The sequence below is a fragment of the Melanotaenia boesemani genome, chromosome 11 (genome assembly GCF_017639745.1).
Source record: "Melanotaenia boesemani isolate fMelBoe1 chromosome 11, fMelBoe1.pri, whole genome shotgun sequence".
NCBI lineage: Eukaryota > Metazoa > Chordata > Actinopteri > Atheriniformes > Melanotaeniidae > Melanotaenia > Melanotaenia boesemani.
The window spans coordinates 28,781,097-28,809,056 of NC_055692.1; the positions used below are offsets into that span (position 1 = coordinate 28,781,097).

Genomic DNA, 27,960 nt, shown 5'->3' on the forward strand with positions numbered 1-27,960 from the left:
TTAAACAACTTCTTGATTAAATGCAGACGCTCCCTTGAATCTCCTATGTAGCTGTAGCACAGCAGAGAATGCGAGAACACCTATCCTCTCTTTTTATTTATTTATTTTTTTTCTTCCTCCAACACCAGCACCATCTGTCCCTTTCTTCCATTTCATGTGCACAAGCAATATCCACACCCCTCTCATAGCAACAGCACGCCGCCGCCACCCCCGCGCCTTGCAGTGAATTTTTCTTCCCCTGGATCTTCGCCTAGCACCATGCAGACGGTCCCTTGGCCCTGCCTGACGGTTCAGTGTTCCCCCCTCCCCCACCAGCCGTGCTCCTGTTTCACTCAAAAATGGCGTCGGCTCTAGAGTCCCTGGTCTCTGGCTGCATTTTTAGCCTTGTTGTTGTCTTCGTTTCGCACGATTCTGGCACCTTCTTCACGGTGGATCGACCCAAAATTCCGGTGAGTAGCAGCGGAAGCTGGATGGGAGCCAATGAGATTTTTTCCCTCCTCGGTTCGCTTTACCCGAGCTCCTCTCGGAAACCAGAACCGGACCAGCGCTGCCTTTCTGGGGAACCGCGAGAGGTAGCGGGAGAGAGGGGTACGGAGGGATGGTGATCGCAGAGGTGGGTGGGGGGTATAGAGGGGGGAAGCCAAGGCCTAGTTGCTCCGCTGTGGCGGCCTTGTCTTCTCCGCACCGCAGGCTGAAGCGACATAGGAGGGCGGCTGGTGAAGGGAGGAAGTCGTCGAGGTGGGGACTGCTTGCAGGGATGCGTCTTAGCAGACAGAGATTCTTCGCCCATGCTGAACGCTGAGAACTAGGCCGCGGAACATGTAATGCTGCAGAATCCGCCGCTGAGATATCTTCAGTTTTGCACTTGCCCACTAGCCGAGATGGCCGTCTGCAAGTTGCATTGTGCCTTGTACAAGGCCGCGATCTCACGTTAATATCAGAATGACATTCAGAATGAGAGTATTCGCCATATTTGCTTTGGCGTGATGTTTTGTTTTGTCGGAAATGTCGACGGAAAGGGAATTGTTGTGTTTTTGTGCTGGAGTGTTGGCTAACCTCACGTTACATGCTGTTTACGTTTCAGGTTAGCGAGTAACATAGTAACGAGTCGTAACGTTAGCCCGTCGGCTAGCTTACAAGGTTAGCTTTCTAAACAACAGCGGTTAGCGGGAACAGTTGTTGTTAAATGCTTAGCTATCTAAAATAACATAAATGTGTGTAAATGCACAACTGAAAATAAAATAACAATACGAGAGTTGACTTGTGTTTGATTTTTGGCTAGCCTCTCGGCTAATGTTTGCTAACTGTATGTGCTCTCACTACATCATGTTTACATTTTAACCCAGCTGGCCAGGTTGTCAGCCTGCAAGTACACTTTTTAGGGTGGTGTTGATTGTTGTGTTAATGTCTGACTATTTGCATAATTGGTTGAGATATATGTACGTTTTTCGTGAGAAGTTATGGTCTCATACGTTAACAGTGTTTGTATTGGACTTAGTGGTGGGTTAGTAATTTACAGGTAATGATTAAATGGATAGCTGTTTTATAAGAGAAATTAGCAGTTTGATAAGAAAACTGACATCAAAAGAGCTTTAACTATTCTTCCTATTGTCCAGCTTTGTTGATCCATGTGCAAACAGCATTATGTTGTTTTAAAGAGAAATCTGTATATCTGTGTTGATGGATTTTGGTGAACCAGTGTTGTTGCAAAAGTGAAATAAACCCTCTTTAAAGATCACTCTATTTGATAATATTTTTGAAGATGTTGCCTCGTTTCCCATTCAGACATTTGCAATCTCACTTTTAGTTCTAAAATGTTTTGAAATACTTTTTATTCTCTCTCTCTCTCTTTCTTTTCAGTTTTCATCAGCTGCGGAAGTGCAGTGGGCATGAAGGTGATCAGCCCAGGCTGCTCCCTGGGGTGAGATATTGTTTCCAATCCAGACCTAAAAATCCCAAACTGCTGGAGGAGAAAAAGGCAAAAGAAGAACTGGAGACAAGAAAACATGGATGTGGCGAAAAATTGTTATCTGGAATGTAATACAATATAGAATCATATTTGCTGTAATTTCTTCACTTTTAGCATTTAAACACTAATTTTATGGTCTGGAGACCTTCAACATCTCTCAGAAATCACACTGAGAAGAGACTACAAAACTGGCTGAGTATCTGTTTTACCTTTCTTTTGGACTTTTTACAGAAGTCTAAATGGGAAACAATTTTTTTCTGTGAGACCTGCCCATTTTCAAGATCTACTGTGCCGTTGGAGTTAAATTTACTAATACTGCTTCATTCTCTATCACTGCATCTCACCAGGAACCTTTACCTGGCTGGGAGTGGTTGGTGGGTGGACCAAATTTTACTTGGTGAAAGGTAGGCTCGTGGGGGGATTGTGCTATGATCAGCTGCTCCTTTCCGTGCTGCTCATACTTGACTTCTGAGGGACTCTCCGTTCGACCCCAGGACAAGGGATAGTAAGCAGGTAGAGGGTAAAAAGGAGGAGGAGGCGGCGCTACGGCGCAGGCCAGGTTTTTCCTTGGCTAACAGTTCCCAATTTTTGTGTGTGCGGCCCTTGCAGTTAGGCCTCAAGGCCGCTGCACTCAACCAGGCTACAGCCATGGTGAAACTGGCAAACCCAGTGTACACCCAGTGGATCCTAGAGGCCATCAAGAAAGTAAAGAAGCAAAAGCAGCGACCATCAGAGGAACGCATTTGCAATGCAGTGTCCATGTCCCACGGTCTGGACCGTAAGACGGTTCTGGAGCAGTTGGAGCTTAGTGTGAAGGATGGTACCATACTTAAGGTCACCAACAAGGGTCTCAATTCCTACAAAGACCCAGACAACCCTGGGCGCTTGGCTCTGCCAAAGCCCAAAAGTGGCAGCAGCTCTGGAGGAGGAAGTTCAGCAACAGCAGGAAGCGGAGGAGGAGGTAGTACCGGAGGAGGTAGCAGTGGAGGTGGTGGAAGTGGAGGTGCAAGTGGCGGCGGTGGCTGCGGCAGCAGTGGTACATCTCACTCCCATTCAGGGAAGAAGCCAGGACTCGACTGGAACAAACTGATCAAGCGGGCACTGGAAGGTCTCCATGAACCTGATGGTTCCAGCTTAAAGAACATTGAGCGCTTCCTAAAGTGTCAGGCTGATGTGGCGGCCTACCTGTCAGGCAGTGGGTCTATGGGGCCCGGCATCTTCCACCAGCAGCTAAGGGTCGCCCTGAAGAGGGCTGTGGCTCACGGACGCGTGGCCAAGCAGGGTCCACTGTTCCAACTAATCAGCCGTAGCAGCTCCCAGGATGATGGGACTGGAACAGTGTCTCTGGAATCGCTACCACCTGTTCGACTGCTGCCACACGAGAAAGACAAGGTAATGTCTGCATCTATGTTCATGATCAATACATGTATAAACTGTGTGTTTGCACCACAATCTTAGTCACATTGTTAAAAAACATTTAGAAATTAAACACCTGCTGATTTATGTGTTGGGGCATGTAATGTTTGACATTTATCATTTGGATGAGTCCAGATTTATTTATGTTTTTTAGAAAATAAGGTGTAGCTGATACCTTTGTGCTGCTTTAAGAAAATTGATGTGTGAATAGCGCTGTTGTCTGCCGGTGTCAGACCGCTTTGACAAAGTCTTGGATATCCTGTTGATGGCAGCAGCGGTTGAAGTTGTGACAAGAAATGCAGTCTAATGTGCTCCTCGATTAACTTTCTTGAGCAAAGAAGAGAACGTGAGCATGCTCTGTGAAATTAAAGTGTTAACAGTTCAAACCACACAATATCTGAGACATTGGCATCACATTTTCTCTGCTTCTTTAAGTTTGTTCAGCCCCACTCATTTCTCAGCCTGTAACTTACTTCATGATAGTAAGGCCTTTGTTTGCTTTTAGTTTAACATTTTGCACATTGCTGAATTAGTTTAGAAATGTCTGAGAATTGGGAATATGCCATTACCTTTCTACAAACTGCTGTGTGCCTTTATGTTTCGGATGTCAATGTTTGTATCATGGAAGGAAAATGTATTTTAAAAAGACATAATGGACTCCATCATGCCAGTTTTGTGGTTGCTGTGTTGGGTAGATCTGTTGGGTGTGAGTTAGTATTGCAGATGTTTCCTGTGGTCCAGGCACGCACTGTATTGGAGTGATACTGGGCCAGTTTTTAGCAGCACAGGACCAGGAATAGGTCAGGGGAGAAAGTCATATGGCTCCCAGCCTCCTGCAGCGAGTGTGGACCAGCTGCAGGGCTGCTCCCTGTCAGGAGCTGTCAGGAGATGGGCAGAGTAAAGAAAGGAAATAGGAAAGGAAAGGAATATAGACAAGTGAGAGAGAGTTGGTCTGTAGTGGTGCCAGAGGGAGAGGCCTGGATGATGCAAACTTCAGGCCTCTGTAACCAAAAAGAGGCAGAGACATAGCAGGAGAAAAAAGTGAGGGAGACAGAATGAGGGGGAGCGGCAGACATGCAGGCGACAGAGGAGAGAGGGAACACACCCACCTCTGTAACCTGATCAGAGAGAGCAGTCGTCTGCTAACCTCTAGTTGTAAGGTTCAGAGACATGTACACACAATTACACGCACTTGTGCCCGTGCTATTGGCTGCAGAGTAGAAAACTTAAACTGGAACTGAGTGCCAGAATCATATGCCATAAAGTCTCTTCAGACACATGCACACATTCAAAACATACTTCCTTCCAGCCAGAACATGAACAAAGCTCAAAAGTGCTGCATCCAAGCCAAGCGACCCCTTATTCAGTCAGATGTGTCTGCTTTTAAACTGGAGGACATGAGGGTGGGTTTAACCACTGTTTTGACTAGCCTCAAGCCTTTGTCGGGGTCCTGTGGGAGGGGTTATCCAGAGGGCTTCCTGGTAAAGATGCTTATAGACATACACGTAAGTTCATAGCAGGATTAGCCCAGAGAGCAAGCTGCAAGTCACATGGGGTCTGCCTAACACACTGACCTGCTTGGCTGCAGAAGGTCCATATCAACCACCTCCTCTCTGACTCAGCTGCTGATTGTTCTCACACACTGTCTCCAAACAAATGAAAACATAAGCAGCTCAGTGTGGATGCATTCTTTCCACTTTGGCTGCTCCGTTTTTTAATGTTAGCTCTGGTTCATCATAGTTTTTATTGCATTTGAATTCCCTACAGGCTTCAGAATGGTGGGTTTTACTGCAAATAATGGAGCCAAAAATGCCAGCTTGATGCTTCAAGAAAATCATTTATCAGCCTGTAATGATGGATGAACTGTTGGGCACGGATGGAGAGGTTTGGTGTTTCTTTGCAAGATGTTAGGCTACATAGGTCATGAAAAAGTTGCTGCAGCAACAAGGAAGCTTGACAATTGTGTACGATATTAACACAGCACCCCCCCCCCCCCCCCCTTTTTTTTTCTTTCTTTCTCTCTTTTGCAAACATCCTTCTTGCAGCTCAGACATATACTTGCTGTTGTGCATTTGATGTTAGTGTGCACCGATGAGAGTGTTGCATGTGTCAAGGAGATAAACTTCACAAAAGGCCAGGATGGGTTGTTGCGTAATCACTGTGCCATCCTCACTGGGTTTCTACCAGTGCATCGTTACTGTATTGCTAACAGTTATGATTTCCCAAGGATAGTTGGAGAGAGAGAACGTAAGTGAAGTCAAGAGGAGAGGGGTAATGAAAACAACTGGCTCAGCACCAGCTTTGACCCCATTTGCAGGAAAATTTGTGTATTCAGTGTGCTGATGGTTGCATGAGGGTGCTCCATTCAAAAGGATCCCAGACCCTATTTCTGGCTCTCTGTGTTCCTTCTCTCCCCCTAATAGAGTGTCATTGCCAGGTCATAGAGGGGGAGGTGAATGGGGGAGTGAAGTCAACTAGGGGTCATGGATATATAGACGGTAAACCTCATCGCCTCCCTGAGCGCCCGTTAGCAGAATGAAGCTACGGCCATTAGTTGGGATGGGCTTAACGTGGAGCGTTATTGTGTATGTCTGTGTGTGTATATAGCTTTGTTTGTGTGTTTGTGTGTGTGTGAGAGAGATGTTCATTCACTTATAATAGGTAAAAGCAATCTTCCTGCCCGCTGGTTGCCCTCTCTCCAACAGCTGGAGTGGGGTGAACCAGAGTTCTTGATGTTGTCAAGCAGTGTGACGGCGATGACGTGTGTGTGTGTAAGTGGGTGTTTTCTGTTTACGTCTGAGATTTCCCTCCAAAATGTCCCACTGACCTGTTTAACAGGTTCGGCTAATGTTCGCATTTTTATTTAATGGTAGATGTGGTAGAGCTGCTCTACCTGCTTTTTAATGACATTACCCCCGTGTGTACATTGTCCCTAATTGTCCATCATGTAAATACAACTGATCGGATCGCTCTATGACTGTCATGATGACCATATCAGATGCCATGAAATGCCTCTTTTCACCCCTCCTTGGACTTTGGATTTCACCCTCATTCATTTTTAGGAGTTGGACACCTGTAGAAACTCTTGGTTTTTGCCTTACATTTTCATGACGGGCGTCACTTGTCTCCATTTTGCCAGAGTTCTGGCTTCAGCTGACTGTTATCAGGGTCACAAGCTGAATAAAGGCCCCTTCCACCAAATTTATCTCCATATTGCCACCAAAAGCTCAGCTTTGTTTGAAACTGCATATAGAAGTAAATTGTTCTTCATTTTGAAGTTTAAATGTCAACCATTATGACTGGTACTACTTTAATTATAGTTGTATGTTTAGTTTCACCACCGGACATCTCAGACTGATTAACTACTGGATCACGATCCTGATCAAGGTGGGATTCTTTTTGTATTGGCCATGACAGTGACATTCAGTGTATATCTCATCAGTACAGCTGCACATTACTGACACCACTTATCAACTGCTGTAAGAATATTAGCTTAATTCATTAATAACAGAATATGTTGCACTATGTCCTTGCAAATCCTTCCAGTAAATAAAACTGTTGTAACTTATTAATATGACTGAATCAGTAAGAGATGTTAATAATGTCTGTAGTTTTAATGTACGTTAGGTCTGGACTTGTTCAGGATATCCCTTGTTAGTCTCTTAAGAGATATTTGGTAACTTAAGCAAAGGCCAGTTACGATGCATATGTCATTGTTTAATCAAAGTTGGAAAACATTATAATTTGAGAGTGAAAATGATTAAATTATATCAGACCACAGTTTCTCACACACACATTTCATCATGATGTTTTGTGTCTTTGTGCAGCCACACCTGCAGACTGGATCCTGAATAAAATTCAGTTTGCTTCACCAGCATGAGCAGCACAGAGAGATTACTACAGAAAGTCTCTGTCATGCTTGTTAAATGCCAAGTACATGCTATAGACAGTGTTTCTACTCTTCCAGTGTAGAGCCACTGTATATCCTCAGAGTCGGCCACCTTCAGTTATTCCAGTAATGGTCTTCCAGGATGACCCCCGTGGGCATCAGAAGAACCACCAGGGAAAGATGCAGCTGGCCACGAGTCTATAGAAGCTACATTAGCAGTCGTGTTATCACCCATGGGACGTAGTTACCTTGAGCTCATCATGGAGGGATTGTGGTGTGAATGGGGACGTGTAGCTGTGCGTGGTCTTGCATATGGCTAACCTCACCTCCCTTCAAATAGAGCCAGCGTGCTGAGCAGCTGTGGAAGTGTTTGATGCTGTGATCTACTGTAGCTTTGAATTTTGAATTATTTATTTGTCAGTTGATGTCCCAGGTACATCCATGTGTGCAAACAGCACCTCAAGGTGTGCTTTGTGGCTATAAGCGTTGAGCTCATCAAATGTGTGTTTTATTTTATTTATTTATTTATTTTTTACCAATTGCACTTGTGTTGCCTTTGCTTGCTCTGCATGCCCTGGAACAGTTGATCAATGAATTTGTGCTGGAGGTGGGGGTGGCCATAAGGGAAGTGTTTTGGGGGGAGAGATTGGGCTCCCATGTTAATGAGATCCTTGACTTGAGTGGAGACAAGGACAGCAGCAACACATTTCTCTTTCTTTCTTTTCTCCCTTAGCCATATTCTCCCCCTTCTTCCGCTCCCATTTTTTTCCTTCTCCTTTTCGTCCTTCCTCCTTTGTTCTCTCCTTCCTGTCTCACTCTGCTTGTCCCCTGTCTTTGGATAAGAGAAATCGGCATAAAAAGGGAAAACTGGGGCAGCGTCAGTAGTTTCCTATAACTTATTTTCATTTACGAGGTCTCAGATAATGCAACGTGTTGCCCAAAGTATGAAATCATGTATATGAAATAAAAACTGTAACCGTGCTGCAGGATTTAAGGAGTAAGTTTGGCTAAACGGTGGTTTACTGATCCATAAAACACAAGTAGGTGTGTCAGGTGGAACAGACTTGGGTATTCTCACCTGTCCGTTTGTCCTTGGGTGTGTATTTATAAAGAAACCTGTTAGTTGTAAGACAGGTTTGTATGTAGTGACAGTGGCGTTTGAAGATTTCCCTGTCAGTGCAGTTTGTTGCAGCCAGCTACTTTTGGGTGTTTCGTTTTGGCTTCAATGGGAATTTTGTTCCTGAAAATCCCGCCGTTAAAAGGCTCGTGCCAAAACGTTCACACGCATGCTTAACATAGATCTACACACACGCTTGAACCTCAAGTAAAATGTCAGCCATGACTGAAGTCAAACAGTCAGTCGATGTGAGAAATTTCTAGACCGTTGCTGTGGTGCATCAGCGGTCTTGGTAACCGTTGCAGGCTGAGGTAGAAAAAGGGTGAAAACAGGGAAGAACGGCTCTTAGGAGGAATGTGAAGATCGTGTTTTGCGGTTCCAATATCCCTGTCATAGAAGTAGGATTAGCTTTTCATTTTTTAGTGTCTGCTGGGGATTAATTTACAGTGGCAACCAGTAACTGAAGCCTCGTTGTAGCCTGCAAGGTGTGTGCATGAAAGGCGACGCTCACTCGCTTCCAGCTTGTGTTTACTCGAGTGCTCCTGGTGCAAGTGGGAGCAGTTGACCTCCTTCCAGCAGGGAAGGGGTTAAGCGTCAGGAATGATTGAGGTGTTGGTCGCACGCAGGCTGCTCAGAGGACTGCTGCTGCAGATTTTCTCTCTCTTTATGCTTTCCATCTCTTTCCCTCTTCTGCCCTCTGGATTATGATTTTTTTCACACACTTGTTCTCTTCCTTTTTTTTTTTTTTTTCTTTCTGTTGCTGCTGGTTTCCATTTCTTGTCAGGGATTTTTGTCTGTTTTTCACACCATAAGATGTGTTCAGTTTGGCTTCTTAGCAGTTTACATACATATATATATATATATATATATATATATATATATATATATATATATATATATATATATATATATATATATATATATATATTAACATTATAAGGGGAGTTAATAATTTGTTTTTCACAGTACAGAATTACACTTTAATATTCTTAGGTTTTTTTTTTTCCCCTCTTATGACAAAAAATTGAAACCATTTCTCTACTGGTAAGCCTGTTTTCCTCTCAGCACCCAGCATAGGTCTGCTTATCTGTGTCTCCTCACCTCTCATTCTCTGTAAACCCCCCGTGTTTACCTCTTACTTCCCTCCCACTCTCGTTGTCTTTCTGTTATTTCTTTCGCTGCCGCTCTCTCAGGCTGTGTTAGGTGGGTAAGGGGTAGCAGGGAGTGTTGGAAGCAGCTTGAGTCAGAAGGAAATGAACCCAATAAATCAAGTTCTTGTCCCTGTCTTCTCCCTGCCAGGACAAGCTGCCTACCTGGCTCTCTGCAGCTACAAACATTTTCACTGTTGTGCTGCAGAAAAAACCTTAAAGTCACTGAAAATTCTTATGAAGTTGATGTTTTTTCTTTTATTAAAGTTTGTGTATACACGTCATTATATGACTTTTGGTTGTGTTAAAGATGCTCAAACATGTTTGTATTTTTGTAATTATACAGTAATAATCATAGAAATTTGTAGTTGTGTGCTTGTGGGATATTTATGTACATTTTCTTTTTTTTTCCCAGTAAAATAATAACAACACGTCTGCTTATGAGATCAATGCTGATGCTGGTTAGCATGGTGGCTCACTGGTAAATGATGACATTCTGTGTTTCGGTGTATCTGTTTTCTGTGAAATCAGCTGAATTCAGTTGACAAACTGGTGTTGACATATCACACCACACTCCAAATGAAGACAACCCAGAACCGAACTTCGAACCAAGGGGTATAAATGATTTCCTGAGACACCCAATACATTGGCAAAGATGGTGACAGAAGGAAGACAGGACACCCATAAATACATATTCAGCATCCATAAAGGTGTAAAAATTATTTTAGAATTGTGTTCCATCTTGTAGAGGATTATTTATGATCTCTTTCATTATATGGCTGTTTTTAAAATCGCTAACTTACTGCTAATCAATAACGTTCATTAATGTTAGCTAGTTTGCTAGTGTCGCTAACGGTTGTCAGCATAGCCCCCCCAAGTGTATATTTTAACATAACGGCTCCTTTTAATTTTTTCATCTTATTGAAGACGAGCACAAAAATATCCCCACAGCCCAGGAGAAAGAAACGATACGGCATGTTTGTTGTCATCAATTTGTTGTCATAGATACCCATTGGTCTGATATAGCAACTAACAACGACTTATGACAGTAAAGTAGGGGCATTGCATTTCCTACGGTATTGTTTTTACCCTTCCTCACTTCGTTGTAAGGGGCGAGGAGTAGGGAAAAAGCAGGGTGTAGGGGTAAAAAAAAAAAAAAGAAATAGGATTGGGCCTAAATATGTTTGCAAGCGCAATTTATTCAATGTAAACAATGCAAAAATGGTTCTGTTAGCATGACGCTTGACTGCCATTGGTTGTTAAAAGGCAGAATGTTTAGCGTCGGGTACCACCATGTAGCAGCATTGTCATATACACATGCTATTAATCGTGGTAGACTTATAGTATGCTAGCTTTACTTTTCTGAAGTTTCACTGCACTTCGTTTTCATTTATGTTTTTGAAGTTGTTCCACACTGAACTTTTTGATAGTTTTGCTTGTTTTATTTGTGTTTGATTAGCGTCAAACACCACACACTTTGTACCAGAGCATAGTAACAGTGAACTGTCCCTCTGTAGTTTGGCTTATTTTCATGGCATTTGATAAAAAGCTTAATAAATTGTAGGGCTACAATGGTCAGTCGACGTTGTCCACAATAGTCGACAATGAAAATAGTCGACAATGAATTTAACCATCGACTCTTGTCGGCAAAAAAAACCTACACAGTGAGACATTGTCTTCTTCCCTATCTCTGCTGAGAGTTGCACAATGCACATGCGCAAAGGAAAAAAAAAAAGCTACGGAGTGAGACATCAGCTGTGTCCGAATGTGCACCCTATTCCCTACATAGTGCCCTATATAGGGTCACGCCATTTTGGAGGAGTGTCCGAATGTCCAGAGAGAAAAAGGCAGGGCACTCAAAATTACCCACAATGCATCTTGAAAAGTAGTGAGCATCGATGGTCACTAGACAGGACAATATAGACCACAATGCGCGAAATTACCTATAAGCAAACAAACAAAGAATAAAATACAACGTAAGGAATAAAAATAAAAAATATTTACACACAAATTTGGATTAGATTTGGAATGACATCTTGAGGAGCATTGTGGTTGCCGTGGTGATGGCTGGTAGTCACGTGGTCTGCGGCAGAGGACGTCAAAATTTTGAAATAACTTCATGTTAAACTTACACAATAAATTAAATACATGTGAGATTTGTAAAGCGGACCTTTCTTAACACGGAAGTACGTCAGCAAGGTTCGAACATTTAAAGAGGAGGCACGTCAGACTTACATAACAACCTCATGCAAGATTTCAAAGCTGAAAATGAAATAAGAGCCAATTAATAATTATGAGATACATAATCCGATTGGTCGACTAGTCGTTTTAATAGTCGGTGACTAATCGTCCATCAGAATAGTCGTTAGTTGCAGCTCTATTAAATTGACACCACTTACTACAGATATTGTGTTGTTTTTTGTTTTTTCTTTTAATCACATTTCCACACAAAATAGTGACACGAATCTCATAGTAGATCTGATTTCTTACAATTAAATGACTATGGGAAAATGAGAAAACCCTCAACCCCCCCTTCCCCCCACCCCTTTTTATGTCAACCTTCTTGTACTACAGACTTTTTTTTGTGTTGTTAGTGCTTTGAATAAGTGGTGATCAGAGTTGACGCCAAACATGTAGAGAGTGAGAAGAAGTGAAAGACAATCTTTTTTGGTATATTTAAATTCAGCATTAACCTAAAATGAATCTAAAAACGGATGTTGTTTTAAAGTTGTGACTTCTCTTTTTTAAGCCATCTGTCCTCTGTAGACGTTACCTTTCACATTCAGGTAGTTATCTTTTTGACTTTAGCGGAAATAAAAGATTTTGTACAGCATAGGATGTTTGCACTGATGGACACCACGTTTGTGATCATCAAAGGATCCTCTTCAGTGTCATCAGATTGTAGGAGAAGCTTCCTTTGCTTTGTTTTCGATTTTTCCCATATGGCTGTTGGCAAGGACCAGCCCAGATGTCGCGCACCAGTTTCCACCAGTGGCTTTCTCTTTGCTGATGTGCTTTAAAGCTGAGATTGAGGGAACAGATGCTGTAAGCACAGTTCTCCCCAGCTCGCCCATGCAGCCGTGAAGCCCTTCCAAGTGTCTGTCACCACTCCTTCTCTCACACGAATGCTCAGTTCTTAAGTACCAGTCTGGGAAATGTTCAAGCACACCCTTCTTGATGGACTATTTTGAGTGCACTTTGTTTTATTTTCTACTACTAAAGTCTTTGATAGATATTGCTAAAATCATTTGCATGTGAAATCACTTTCTCACCTTATGATTAGATTTATTTTTATATTCATGTGGCAGGATTTTTGTTTTGGATTTATGAGCACCTCACATCACCATGCAATATTAAAACATCTTCTCTTAAAAAACATCTTAAAACAAGTTGTCGTGCCATTTGATGCAGCATTTATTCATTTGTGTGCTTGATGTCCAAGCCTTGGCAGGATGTGGTGTACTTTGAGGTAGACGTAAGCCACCGGTTCCCTTCAGGCCTTCCAGACTCCAGAAACTCTGAAGCAGAGTTCCCTCATCTCTTGCTCCTGTGTCTGTGTGAAGTGCACCACATGTTGTTGTGTTTTCTTTTACTTATTTATCCTGCTTTTTGTTCCCAACAACCCTGGCTTATTTCTGTTACTGTGTGTGTATTGCATCTTTGTTTTATGTTTGAATCTCCACCTGCTGACACAGTTGGTGTATTCAGCCGCTGAATGATTTACGTAGCCCCAGAATTTAATACCTGAGGATGTGCTTTAGTGGAAACTAGCTTTCACAACCAGTCAGCCAAAGGAGCTAACTTCTCCCTGATGATCGAACATCAACAGTAACCGTGACACATAGCTCACCCATCACAGCAGCGCTCACTCTCCTAATTACCCTAAACTTTCTGTTCACACATAGTTCAAACTCTGTGTTGGTGTGATTTTCAGTCCGTTAGCTTGTTAATATACACAGCAACAGTTGCTCACTGTGGCAGCAAACACAAGGCTGCTTTATTGTCTTCATTTATACAGTGAAGCTGTTAAGTTGGCTAACAGTTTGGACTTTCTCTCCTCTGACCCTTTCACCAGCCGGTGGCCGAGCCCATCCCCATCTGCAGCTTCTGTTTGGGGACCAAAGAGCAGAATCGCGACAAGAAGCCGGAGGAGCTCATCTCTTGCGCCGACTGTGGAAACAGCGGTAAGTTTTGCTTTATTGAATTTCCCTTTGGGATTAATAAAGTATTTTTCATTTCATTTCATTTCATTTAAAGACCTGAACTTGTTCCTAACTTACTTTGCCCCCATTTTTCCATCAGTTACAATGTAGATGTGTTTGGCGACAATAAAGAAAGTTGCACTCTGAAACCAAATACAAGTAATTATTTACATGCAACAATGTAAATGTCACACCACACCTTGAACAATCAAGTTTCTCTTAAGTGCTCAGATTTGATTCCTTATCCAAAGTCATCTGTAGTTTTTCTTCAGCATCTTTAACTACTTGCTGTATAAACTGTAGCTGCCACGTTAACAAGTTCACGTAATTAAAATGGTTTCTGACATCTATCCCTGTTTCAGGCCCTTTGTTTCTTTTTCCTGACATGGCCTATATTAGCAAATAAATTAGTAAAATGATTGTTTCCCTAGAAATTGTTTTGTTGGGAAACACACTGTAAGATTCCTGCTAAGACCTGACACTGCGGTTGAAAGTCGAGTAGAGATGCTGTGCCTCTTCTTCCCTTGGCTGTGTCATTTGTTAGTCTTCCAAGAAAGCAAAGCAAAGCTCTGACACATTGTCATTTATGTTTGAACATTTTTTGCAGCCAGATTTGATTCACAGAGCGCTGTCAAATCCAGAAAGATTTTTTTTTTTTATTTATTTCCTCCTCCTTTTTTCCTTTTACAGTGACGCATGTGGGTCAGGGCTGTCAGTTGGCAGCGACGAAAATAAGAAAACATGGTGTGATGTTGTCTCTCTGTGTGTGTGTGTGTGTGTGTGTGTGTCTACCTGCAGGCCACCCGTCCTGTCTCAAATTCTCCCCAGAGCTCACGGCACGAGTCAAGGCTTTGTGGTGGCAGTGCATCGAATGCAAGACTTGCAGCAGCTGTCAGGATCAAGGAAAAAATGCGGTGAGTGGATGAATAAACATGGCGCACTGGAAGGCAGCATCTTTGAGCGCTCTCCTCTCCACTTAAGTGCCAGATAGTGATGCAGATAGACATGTCTGTGGTCTGTAGGATTGAGATGTTTCAGACAGCCTCTGTGTGATTCATCTCTTTTCTCCTGCTTGTCAAGTGAGAAGGGTTTTAACAGCGAGACAAAATGTGCAGTTTGCTGCTAAGTTGTGTGATGAAAATCGTGAATGAGGACAGAAAAAGTTGTCATATTATTAATACATGTTTGTTTATTTATTTATTTGCTTGAGTATGTGGAATTATTTTGTTAGTATTAATCTGTACTCTGTGTGTGTGCAGGATAACATGTTGTTCTGTGACTCATGTGACCGGGGCTTCCACATGGAGTGCTGTGATCCTCCCCTCACGCGGATGCCAAAGGGTAAATGAAAAAGATTCCTGGTTTAACTCATAGTCAGTTTTTTTCTTTTACCTACTTGTAGTCTCCACAAACTCCACTTGTGTCCTCTCACCTGTAAAAATAAATAAAAAACACACAAATCTACATTATTTTCACCACTGTAGTAGAAATGATGGATTAAAGTCCTGTGTCATCTTCCTCAGTGTATTTGTGAACATGTTTTTTCTCGCTCCGTCCCAGGCATGTGGATTTGTCAAATCTGTCAGCCCAGGAAAAAGGGAAAGATGTTTTTACACGAAAAGGCAGAACAAATCAAACGGCGCTACAACGCACCGCTGGGGCGGTCCAAGAACAGGTACAGAGCCGCTTTCAACTTATTGTATCTTCTATAGTCGGGCAGGAGCAGAGCTGCTGCAGGATACTATCTACATGCTACAGTACTGGAAGCATGGCACAAAACATAGTTTTTTTTTAATGGGTCCAGCTTTAACACCTGTGCTGCTTTTGTTTAGCTTTGTGGGCGGATTTGCTCTAACCATCAAACATTACATCCTGATGCGATCTTAACTAGACTCTCAACTTTCTCCACAGGCCGGGGCGGCCCTTCAAGAAACTGGGTGGTCGAGGCCGACGGCGGCGCTCCACATCAGCTAACTCCTCCTCCAGCTCCTCCTGCGAGGGTTACCCTGGCGACGACCGGCTGCTATTTTCCATGCGCGGGGATGACGAGCAGTCGCACAGCAGCGTGCGCTTCAACAGCAAGACCAAGGGCCTCATCGACGCTCTCACAAAGTTCTTCACACCGTCGCCAGAGGGCCGTAAAGCACGGCAGGAAGTGGTGGACTACTCACAGCAGTGCCGCATTCGAAAGAAAACCAGTCGCAAAGATGGAGATGACAGAGGAGGTAAAGACTAGGAAAGAAAAAATAAAGTTTATCCGCTGTATTTGGTCACCTTTGTAAAAACTTCTGCAAAATTAGCTGGATTTGCATTCATGTGGACTCTGTCTTGCCATCCCTAGAAAATCAAGATGGCAGCGACTGGCGTGAAGACGATGACAAACTGCCCGGCCACGAGAACCTGACAGAAAAGGACATTGAACTCTTCAGACACATTCAGGAGCTGGCACTTCAGGTACACAGACTGAGACAAGAATGTAGTGAATGAACCGAGAGATGGAGGGAATACAGCAGCAGAGGAGAAGCCAGTGTTGGCGACACTAATATAGCAGAGTGAGCCGTTAGTGTTCCAGGCTGCAGGGTAACGGTGTGTGGAGCATGACCTCAGTTTCGGTGTTGATGAGAGTGAGGTCAGGAAGAGTGGAGTCAACAGCTGGTGGCTTGTAAGAGACGAATTTGCTGGGTTAGATTTTTCTGCAGGAAGTATGTACCTCTGGGTGGAAAAGTGAGAACGCTGAGTTTCATCACTGAAAAAAATTAATTTGGCATGAAGCAGCTGCCACTTTCCACGTGGATTTTAAAATCAGTCATTACCACTGATGCAGCATGCGCGGGCCAGAACAGGATGATGAATGCAGCTTACAGCCAGGGTCAGACGTTTGGCTTTAAAGCAACCAGTAGATGCAAATATCAAGTGATCACTGCAGGACCAAAGCGTCATTACGACAGGTTTATGTTGTTGTGGTGTCACTGGAAATTTGCTTGGATTTCTCATTTCTCTTGTGTGACTAGAGAAGGAAGGGCTGGTTAATATAAACACACACAGGTTAGCCATTAGTTAAAGAGAGGAAAGATCAATTCAGGAGTTTAATGTTGGCTTATGATGTTGACCAGAGATCTTCACACCAGTCTGGAAGTCAGAAGACAGTGACCCCTGGTGGATAATCTGTCATCGTAACCATGATCTTTTAATCCCTTTAGTAGTAAACCTGGATTTCACCTTTGGTGTCTCTCCCTCCCCTGCAGAAAGTCGGCGTGACTGGTCCACCAGACCCTCAGATGCGCTGTCCATCAGTCATTGAATTTGGCAAGTTTGAAATCCAGACATGGTATTCGTCTCCCTACCCACAGGAGTACAGCAGGTGAGCTGACACAGCATCACAAAGCTCAACAACATCATGTTCTTGGCTCACAGTCCTGTTTGTAGGTGTGGAAATTACCAGCAGCTTTAATGGGGCTCAGTTATCAGGCTGTTTACAGTAACACCTACTTTAACAGGTAACCGGCTTGGGTCAGGTAGGCATTTTTTATTTCACACATGCTACAGTTTGTCAAGTGAAATCAGCTTTTCTCTGCCAATGAATCCTCCACAAATATACTCGTCTCACATCTAGCAGACAGCTTAAAACCCATCCGGATGTTTCAGTCTCTCACTCTGCTCTCCTTCCTCTTCATCTCCAGACTTCCCAAGCTCTACTTATGTGAGTTCTGCCTACGCTACATGAAGAGTCGCAGCATCCTCTACCAGCACATGAAGAAGTGCAACTGGTTCCACCCTCCTGCCAACGAGATCTACAGGAAGGACGAAGTTTCTGTGTTTGAGGTGAGGAGTTGTTCAGAAACAGTGACTAAGTGGTGATAAATGAATTTAGAACCTGGAGATGCAAGAGACTTGAAACAAAAAAAAACTTGTTTCAAGCTCATCCCAGGCTGTTTACCTAAAATAAACTAATATCTGCATATATATAGATATATATATCTATATATATATCTATATATATATATATATATATATATAGATATATATATATATAGATATATATATATATATATATATATATATATATGTATATATATATATATATATATGTATATATATATATATATATATATATATGTATATATATATATATATATATGTATATATATATATATATATATATATATGTATATATATATATATATATATATAATGTTAAATACTGCATCTTTTATGATAATTCCTAGTGGTGATTCACTAACATCCCTGCCTGCCAAGTGGTATATTTTTAGGTTTTATCATTAAAGAGAGTGATTATTATCCTAAAAATATAACAATTATTAATCCATAATTTACAGTTAAGCTTTTCCTCTAGGTTTTGAAGCACAGTGGCTTATTAACTGTCTGCAGGCCATGGTTTTCCAGCTCTGCAGTCCTTGCTCATCAGAGAGCAGAGATAACAGGCACTCTGCCATCCACAGCCTACCTTCTTCTTTTTCTACTTTACCAATTATTGTTTCTATCCTCCACTCACTAGTCCCTGGAGGCAATGTGAAAATCACACCTGTCTAACTTCTACACCACTATACCTCATTTTGCTCTCAAGCAGCAAGTTAACTGTGTTATTTTTCAGATTTTATAGCTCTGTGTATAAAAGGATTAGTGTATTGCACTAATTTCTGTTTACTCTCCAATCCTATAAAAGGTGGATGGAAACGTGAGCACGATCTACTGTCAGAACCTGTGCCTGTTGGCAAAGCTGTTCCTGGACCACAAGACCCTCTACTATGATGTGGAGCCATTCCTTTTCTACGTCCTGACCCAGAATGACAGCAAAGGTTGCCACCTTGTTGGCTACTTTTCCAAGGTACAGTGGCCTCCTGTCCATCTCCACATAGCCTGACGCAGTCTTTTTAATGTACAATTTTTTTAAGACAAACATATTCCGATTAAATCAATGTTTCCAATTAGAATAGAATAGAAATACTTTATTAATCCCTTTGGAGAATCCTCAGGGAAATTTGGGGAGTTACATCAGAGACAATTAAATACCTAATTTGGCCAAAATGTGTTTTAATGCAATGATAATGTAGCATACGATGTGCTGTTTAACCAGCATTTAAGGCAACTCTGAGGTCGGTTGAAGCTGCCTACAAACAAGTCCTAAAAGCTTTAGATGGAGAACCGAAAACCTACCATCATTGCAGAATCTTACAAAAACACGATCTGTTGGGTTGGGGAATGTAATTACGCTTCCAGATTCCACTTTGGTTTTTAATTTCTCCGTTGTTTAGCTCCTGCCACATTGCAAGAATACATTCAGAAACCCTAAATGGGTCCACTTGAGCCAGCTCCAGAGGTGACCTTCATATTCCACTTTGAAGAAGTGTTTTTGGTCAGTCTGTGTCGTCGATGTTGGAACATGTTACCTGTTGAAATGTCTCTCAACTCCTTTACAAAACATCACGGTTGTTAGAACATCAGGCCTGTCCTCAGTCATGATTTATTCATTGTGATGTTGACCATTAGGTGATGGTAAATTGTTGATGTTGGCCATCAACTAACTGAATTATAGTTGTTGGAGAGTCACTATCTGCTCTTGCACATGACTGTAATTTTCCTATTCTAATACTGTGCACTGAATTATGTCAGTTATGAATTGCTGTTAAGTTGATTTTACACCAACATTGGTCTTTATTTGTACTTGTTTTGATTGCTCTGCTGCTTTGTGATGTGCTGCAGCTGACTCACAAAAGGACCAGGGATGAAAACTGACTCTTGAATCGCTAAATTTAATTAGAAAATTCTTGTGCATTTTACGTGTTTATATGAAATTGCCCTGTTCCTTTTAAAAGTAAATAAATTAACTCAAAGTTGAATCTAAGAGTAGATGCATTCCCACAAACCTGCCGTTCCTTTGTATAACATCATGCCCCTCCCAACAGCAACATGTAAACCCTGCTGTACATCCACACAAGTCTGCGATGTGTGTTTTAGATTTTTTTCCCCCTTTAATTTTTTAATGTGTCTGTATTTTACTCGTTCCAGGAGAAGCACTGCCAACAGAAGTACAATGTGTCTTGCATCATGATTCTTCCACAGTACCAGCGCAAAGGCTACGGACGCTTTCTCATCGACTTCAGTAAGGATGCCAGTCTTAAGCAAAGCACAACAATGAAACCTGTTTACGCTTTTAATAAACAAATTGATGACTTAAATGTGTGTTATATGAGACTCATCGTGTTTGTCTATTTTCTCTTAAGGCTACTTGCTGTCAAAGCGAGAGGGACAACCTGGATCTCCAGAGAAGCCTCTGTCAGACTTGGGTCGGCTGTCCTACATGGCCTACTGGCGCAGCGTGGTGCTGGAGTGTCTCCATGAGGTCCGGGACCGACAGATCACTATACGACAGCTGAGTAAACTGACAGGAATCTGCCCGCAGGATATCACTGCTACCCTGCACAGCCTCAACATGCTGGAGCAGCGAGGAGAAAGGTCAGAGGCCGGGCAGGAATTATTCTGAGAAAGGCCAAATTTAAATATAAACCATGAATGCAAACTCAGTGTCATCGTTGCTTACATGAAGTATAACGTGGAGCCAGAAACTTAATGCTACTGTTTGTTTTTGCTGTGGCTTCCTCAGACTTGTGTTGGTGCGAAGGGAGAAGATTGTTTCCAGCCACATGGCCCGTCTGAAGGCCCGGCCACGGCAGCTGGAGGTCGACCCCGAGTGTCTGCGCTGGACTCCGGTCATTGTAACAAACACTGTGGTCTCTGACGAAGAAGGACATGATGATGATGACGATGATGGACCAGAGGGAGACAATCGCAAAGAGGTAAATGTGTTGAATTTGTGGAGGTGACAAACTGATTTCCAAGCTGCTTTACGATCGGATTTGTTCATTATTTTTGAAATATGGGCACAGGTCAAACCGAGTCACAAGGCCCCAGCTGTGCCCTGGCAAATGCGACAAGGAGAGACGAGGGATGAAGAAGAAGAGGAAGATGAGGAAGATGAACAAAAAGGCTTTCTGGGGTTTCCTATAAGCCAAAGCTCTCCAACTTGCCCTCCCGTCCGCTGTCCACCACCTGTTCCAGAGCAACAACGAACCGCTCTACCAACAAATGGAGAGCGAAGACCACGAGGGCGCCCACCCAAAAACTGGCCTTGGAGCAAAGCAAAGAACAGCGCACGGGTCGGACGGCCTCCCAAGATCCGCTCAGTGGAAGACGAGGACGATGAAGATGAGGAGAGTGCAGTTGGAGGAAAAACAGCAGCGTCTTCCAGCAGCCCACCATCCCTTTTCACCTTGAACAGACAAGCTGACTCTGCAGCCTTTCACACACTGGACATGGCCAGGCAGTCCTCCATACCCCCCACACGGAGAGGCCGGCCCCCGAGGAAAAAGAGAGGCCCTAAGCCGAGGCTTGCTGAAGGGCTCGGAGAGGGCCTGACACAGCTTCCTGTGATGTCCAGGCTAAGTGAGGCTCCACCTGTCAGGAAGAGCTGCTTCAGTGAAAGCAGTGAAGAGGAGGAGGAGGAGGACGATGATGATGATGAAGATGATGATGATGAAGAGAGTAGGCCATCTTCCCCTCCCATTCTCCCCAAGGTGCCGAAAAGCAAGGTAAGAGACTAAGTTAGTATTTTCTGATTTACAGAGCCTGATTTCATTTCCTCTTTAAACATAAATCCAGTCCATTCTGGATCGTTGGACTGTCTTTTATTCTTCCACAACTGTGTTTGTACCCAGAAGCCACTGAAGAGGTCTCGCTTTCGGCGAATTCACCATCAAAGCAGCGTTGTGACAGAGACCATTTCTGAAACCACCGAGGTGTTGGACGAGTCCTTTGTAGACTCAGACTCTGAGAGGCCTATGCCCAGGCTGGAGGAGGAGACATCCCTGGGACACCCACTGCGCCACTATCCCTCAGCAAGACCTGCCCTCAGACTGTCGGACCCATCGCCCAAAAGGGTGCGCCACTCCAACCTCACGGATTCAGAGGAAGACGGTAAAGTTTGGGGAATTTCATTTGTGACTGATTGCATACACACAGATTTAACTTGTCTAAGCCTGGCTCGTTTTTTTTTTGTCTTCTCAGAGCTAACGCCTGTGCTGAAGCCTGTAGCCGCTCTGTCAGCAAATTCATCAGAGATGCCAGTGGTCAACCCGGAGGCCCCAGTCAAAAAGAAAAAAGGCTGGCCGAAGGGAAAGAGTCGCAAGCCACTGCACTGGAAAAAACGAGGACCTGGAAAATCACCAAGCAGTGGGCCTAACCAGCAAGGAGCCACAGACAGCCAAGTCCAAAGTGGGGATCCTCAACCCGCCAAAATCAAGATGAAGCCTGGCCGCAAGCCGCGGAGCTGGTACCTGCAACGGGCCCAGGAGGAGGCAGAATGGCAGGAGAAAGAAAGACCAAGTCTGTTGGAGCAGAAGCTGGACAAAGAGCCAAAGCTGCTCCAAACAGACGACCATACCACCAAGAGAGGCTGCAGAGACAACAAACACAAAGACTCGGATGAAGAAGATGACTATTTCTCCAAACCTGCTGAACAGAAGGTCCCCAAAAGGCGGGGGAGGCCGCCAAAGAACCGCTCCCTTCACCAGCTGCCACAGCCTGCCCCTAAACCACTTCCCACTTCTGAGCTAGATGACGAGGAAGAAGATGATGAGGAAGAGGACACTGAAAGAGCCTGGGAAGAAGATAAACCCAGCCGCCCGCCATCCCGTCCCTTGTTGTCCCCATCCTCTTTGATCTCAGGGCCTCGGGCTCCACAGTCTCGGCCTCGGGAGGTAGACATAGGTGACAGAGAGGATGATGATGACGATGAGGAAAGGGACGAAGAAGAATCTGGCAGTATGCGTGGCGGTATCATCAGCAGGCGAGCAGCAGTCACACCAGGTTCAGGAAGCAGACGGAGCGAAGACCACGATGCCGACGACGAAGGCGACGGACACCTGGAAGACAAAAGCAACGGCAGCAAGAAGAGAAAAAGTCAAGACTCAGATGAGGAAGATGACGATGAAGACGAAGAGGAGGAGCCTGCCTTGCAAGCAAACTCTCCTCCTGTTAAAGAAGAACCTCAAGGTGGAGAGGCTTTTTTAGACATGGAGAACAGCGTGGCACGGGACTATGTTAGCAAGCAGGAGGAGGAAGAAGAGGAGGAGGAGGCTGAGGAGGAGATGCAGGAGGCAAAGTGTCAGCCCTCTTCAGCAGACCCTCAGCAGGAGGAGAGGCGGCGCAGGGAGCAGGAGGAGTCTGCTGCAGCTGCTGCAGCCGTGGAAACGGTCACAGCCATGTCTGTCTCTTCTGAACCCATGCAGCTCCAGTCTCTGCACCAAGATGACAAAGACGTCACGCTGTTGATAGAACCCCAACACACACATCCGCACTCCCACCCTCACCAACACTCTGATTTCAAAGAGGAGCTGGGCCACCATCACACACACCACTCCCATCACCACTCCAACGAGCTGGACCTGGAGACTATGCAGGCCGTCCAGTCTCTGACGCAGGGGGAAGCCCAGGATGAAGAGGCTGAACCGCAGCCTCATCACGGGGCTTACCAAGACTGCGAGGAGACTCTCGCTGCCTGCCGCACCCTGCAGAGTTACAGCCACACAGGAGAAGCCGAGGAGGAGGCGTTGGCTTTAGTGGAGGAATGCGGTGCCTCTCAACACAGCAGCCCCCTCCCTAATCCCCCAGTGCCACCTCTGCCCAACCAGTCTGTGCGGTCAGTGAACAGTCCAGGGTTGCCCTCTGGCATTGTGGATTCGACACAAGCTGGGCAGAGAGGAGGAACGCCCGGTCCCACTGGATCCGGGGGTGGCGGTAGCGGTCCAGGCAGTGGCTACACCCAGATCACACCAGAGCATCCCAGTTCTCTCTCTGCCCCCTCCCAGCAGAACATGGAGACATCCCCGATGATGGATGTGCCATCTGTGTCGGACCACTCGCAGCAGGTTGTGGACAGTGGCTTCAGTGATCTGGGCAGCATCGAGAGCACTACAGAGAATTATGACAACCCCAGCAGCTATGACTCCACTATGGGGGGAGGGGGCAATGGGACAGGGAATGGGGGTAATGGAGGAGGGATGTCTGCTCCTGTGGTTGCAGGAGCGCCTACAGCTTCGTCATCATCGTCGTCAGCCTCTTCATCCACCTCAGCTACCCCGTCCACCTCCTCTCAGTCCAACAGCTGCTCCTACGTCCAGGCTCCCAGCCTCAACTCGTCCACAGGAACAGGAGGATCCCAGCTAGGGATGGGCAGCTGCAGTCTCATCCAGCAAGCGGGACCGGGACCCAACAATGGACCAGGTGCCAGTAATGTAGGTGGTGCCGTACCCCAGCCCCCACCACCCCCACCACCCTCCAACACACCCAGCTGTGGCATTAAGTCCCCTCAGAGCTGCGGTGTGATTGAGCGCCCCCCCCAGTACCAACCAGCAGCAACAGCAGCCACAAACTCAAAAAAAGGTCCCTCAGCAACCTCCCCAGCAGCAGCAAGCTCCCAACCCTCAGCCCCCGCCCTCAGCCCCGCCCCCACCGCAGCAGCAGGCCCTGTCTCAGTGCAGCATGGGTAATGGCTTTGCCTCCACGCCCATGATCATGGAGATTCCAGAAAGCGGAGGCGGAGGAGGGGGCCGCACCCTCTATGAGCGTATGGGTCAGGACTTTGGTACAGGGGGCTACCCTCAGCCCTCCGCCACATTTAGCTTGGCTAAACTCCAGCAGCTTACAAACACTATCATGGACCCCCATGCCATGCCCTACTCCCACTCTGCCTCCGTTACCTCCTACGCCACCAGTGTTTCTCTGTCCAACCCCGGGCTGGCTCCTTCCCCCCACACTCCTCTTCCTCAGGGCCAGCCCTCAATGACCTCACCTCCCAACCTCAGCTCTGGCTCCATGAACCTGGGCTCACTGCAGCTGCAATGCAACATGCCCACCACCAACATCAGCCTGGGACCGCCACACACACAGCGGCTGCAGGGCCAAATGACGACCGTCAAAGGCCACATCTCCATCCGCTCTAAAGCCACTCAGCAGCTGGCCCCGGCCCCGCACCAGCAGCAGCTCTATGGTCGCAGCTCGGGGGCTGTGACCATGCAGGGCACCCCGCGCACCTTAGCTGTTCAGCGCGGTATGATGCCAAACCTCATGCCTACGCCGGCACCGTACAACTCCATGAACATGACGCCGCTGAATGCCATGTCAGCCGGCTACAGAATGCCCCAACCCATGATGAACAGCGGTTACCATAGCAACCCTGCTTACATGAATCAGCCAGCTCAGTACCCCATGCAGATGCAGATGGGCATGATGGGAGGGCAGGGTTACCCCCAGCAGCCTATGCAGCCCAATCACCACGGCAACATGATGTACACTGGCCCCTCCCATCACAGCTATGCTGGAGTCCCAAAACAATCACCTTACATGAGTAGATGAACAGCCAAGAACTAGAAAAGGAGACACGGGGCCAGAGCTAACGCTCGCTGAACTCTAAATGTCAATTAGTCCTGTTACCTTAACCGGCGCTACTGCGAGCACCAGGACGCCGAGGTGATTGGAGACGGAGAGCACGTCTGGGTTTCCTGTTTTTCTGTGTTGTCATTTTGTCCCTTTTTATTTGGGATTGTTCCCTTCTCCTCCTCCAGCTGGATTTGAGGCTGGGCGTGTACAGGGACCTCATCAGGCCTGGTCCACACGTTCCTCCGAGGCACAGGAGGAGAAAAGAGAGGGTACAAGAATGACAAGGAAATGACACGGAAAGACAATACAGGAGTACTTGACTCTCTCAGACTGCAAACAGAACAACAATGGTTAACTGAATATATTCAACCATGCACACAATCTTTTTATTGATATAGGAAGCCTTACCTTGAAAAAAAGAGACAATTAAATATTGTAGGCAAGCTGTCATTTTGTTTTGTTATAAACATAATGTCAAATATTATTTTTGTTATCGTTTTTGTTGTTTGTTTTTTGGAATACGTGTGTGCAGTCTGACCTCTTATATGCTTTGGTCTTTATATGTGTGGCATTTTCGCAAATGGTGATACAGTCTTGCACTCTCAGAAAAAAACCCAAACATCTCTGAGGCTGCTTTTTCGGTGAGCTTTTTCACACGGTTTGGGAAAAGTCCCAGAGCAGGTCCCGGTGGAGGTTGTTGAGTGGTTTCCGGAGTCTCTGTCTTCCCCAGATGGACAGTGTTGTACCAAAAACACAGCAAAGACACAGAAGAGACGAGCGTGTTACTCTTACATCCATAAATGAAGCAAGTAGCATTATTTTCCAGTTTTCTGCCACTCTGAAATGTTTAGATGTAAATATTCTGGTACTTCCTGATATTCAGCACACACATACTTAAACACACACTGACTAGCTGTTGCCAATCAGTGGCTAGCTCAGGAAAGTACAACATTTAGCTCTTTATGTCCACACTCCACTGACAAACGGTGTACTAACGGTGTCAGCCTTTTTATTTTTATTTTAGCAGTGTAGGGAATGCAGAGCTAACGGTGGGATTTCCATTTAACTGCTCAGAGAGAAGTTGGTTTATTAAAGCTGGCCTGTTGGCGACTGAAAGAGGTTGGGGAGTCTCCCTTTGAATGGTGTATTTTGTTAAAACTGTAATCCTTCTTTTTCTTTCTGCAAAATTCTGCACTCCCATTGACTAGACACACGGCAGCAGGCAGTTGGCCTTTATGAAAGGTGTGCCTAAATGCCTGATCTAGTGCGTGGTTCGGCCCCTCGGATGGAGGCTACTTAGAAAAGCAGGGTCTGAAGCGAGTAAGTGTTCATGGTCCCGTTGGTGACGATGCAAAACCAGTTGATGTTTTTGCTCCACGTACCAGTATTCAAAGTCAAAAGAGGAGTTTTGCTTTTCTTACAGACTCGACATGCATTCTTTCTTTGTGTGTTCTGTTCTTTTCTCCTTTTTGTTCCTTTTCTGAATTTTATCAGACTGGGCAGCTTTCTTTTATGACACAAGCTGACTCTTTTCGACTTTAGAAACTTATTGTAGAGAAAATGTTTTTCTATAATATAAAAGGAAATTCTGACATTGATATTGGTACTGTCATTTTTTTCACTTCTGTTTCTGGAAACAAAAAAAAGAAGAAAAAAAACAACATATTTTTTAGCTCGCCTCTTGGGTAATAATTACTATGAAATTCAAAATGTACAAAAATTACCACTCACTTTTAGTGACTTTAAGATGCCTTTAACCTCTCCATTCCATCTCATCTCTAGAGTTTTTCTATCTTTGTGTAGTATATTAATGCTATTTTAAACAAAAAGGACTACAGATATCTAAAGGTCACTTGGCATTCTCTTTTTGTTCTTTTTTTTTACTTGTGTGTGTATAGGATGATTTCCTTACATTTAAGAGGCATGTATAAATGAGCTCAGTATATTTGTCTGTTTATATTGCTTCCCTTTTTGTATCCTTTGTAATTGTACATGTTGCGTTGTATGCTAAGAGAGAGCGCAAAATAAAGAGAGGGGGCGACAGCTGAGTGCGCAGTGAAGGTGGATTAGCGCTCGGTCACCTCAGCTCTCTACTCTGTCCCTGTATGTACTTCCATTTATTCTTTTTTTTTTTTTTTTTTTTTTTTTTTTCTTAGCAAGTACTTTCAAAGAACTCTGTACATTTTAACATAAAATGAAAAATAAATTATGTTGAGCCACACATGTTTCCTTCCTGATTTAAGTTGTCTCTGCTCAGTTATCAGATTTGTTTTTTTTTTTCTGCACATTGTGTATAATTACCTCATGCAGCAATGCAGAACAGCTACAAGATTTTTCAATACGGTGTGCATGCATTATAACACCTTTGGAGAGCCTTTACATCAAGGCTTAGCTCCTGTGTCATAAAAAAAAGTGATAAATTTACACCAGCAATAAGAAATAAATAAATTAGGACAGAACTTTGCACACTTGTGTTATTGAGAAGTAAAATAGTGTGTTAACCTTTTAATGTTTGCATTATATAAATAGAAAAAGCAAAATGTCTCTTTGATTACAGGAAATGGAAAAATTGCAGTGTTTAACAAATAGATAAGATCATTTCATTTTTAATTTAACCCTCAGCTTAAGTAGAATTATCCAGCCTCCCCATCTTTATATCAAATGGGATGTGAAAGCTATATTTGTTTTCCATTTGCTATCAGCAAGTTGTCATTGGCAGTTATTTACTATGCACCAACAAATGCACTACCATGTCTTTATCCAGT

General features: G+C 44.4%; 1 protein-coding gene across 1 annotated transcript; it reads left to right on the top strand.

Annotated features, from left to right (window-relative positions):
* The first annotated feature begins 343 nt into the window (after window positions 1-343).
* Window positions 344-27,416, top strand: kat6a (K(lysine) acetyltransferase 6A). Its single transcript, XM_041999925.1, is given in 18 exon segments — window positions 344-449; window positions 1,861-3,361; window positions 13,615-13,723; window positions 14,540-14,655; window positions 15,001-15,082; window positions 15,302-15,416; window positions 15,653-15,966; window positions 16,083-16,195; window positions 16,987-17,102; window positions 17,422-17,563; window positions 18,426-18,587; window positions 19,769-19,862; window positions 19,984-20,215; window positions 20,364-20,556; window positions 20,647-21,348; window positions 21,475-21,733; window positions 21,824-24,150; window positions 24,152-27,416. Coding segments are annotated over 17 exon segments (6,840 nt in total). The 5' UTR covers window positions 344-449; window positions 1,861-2,617; the 3' UTR covers window positions 25,172-27,416.
* The last annotated feature ends 544 nt before the right edge of the window (window positions 27,417-27,960 follow it).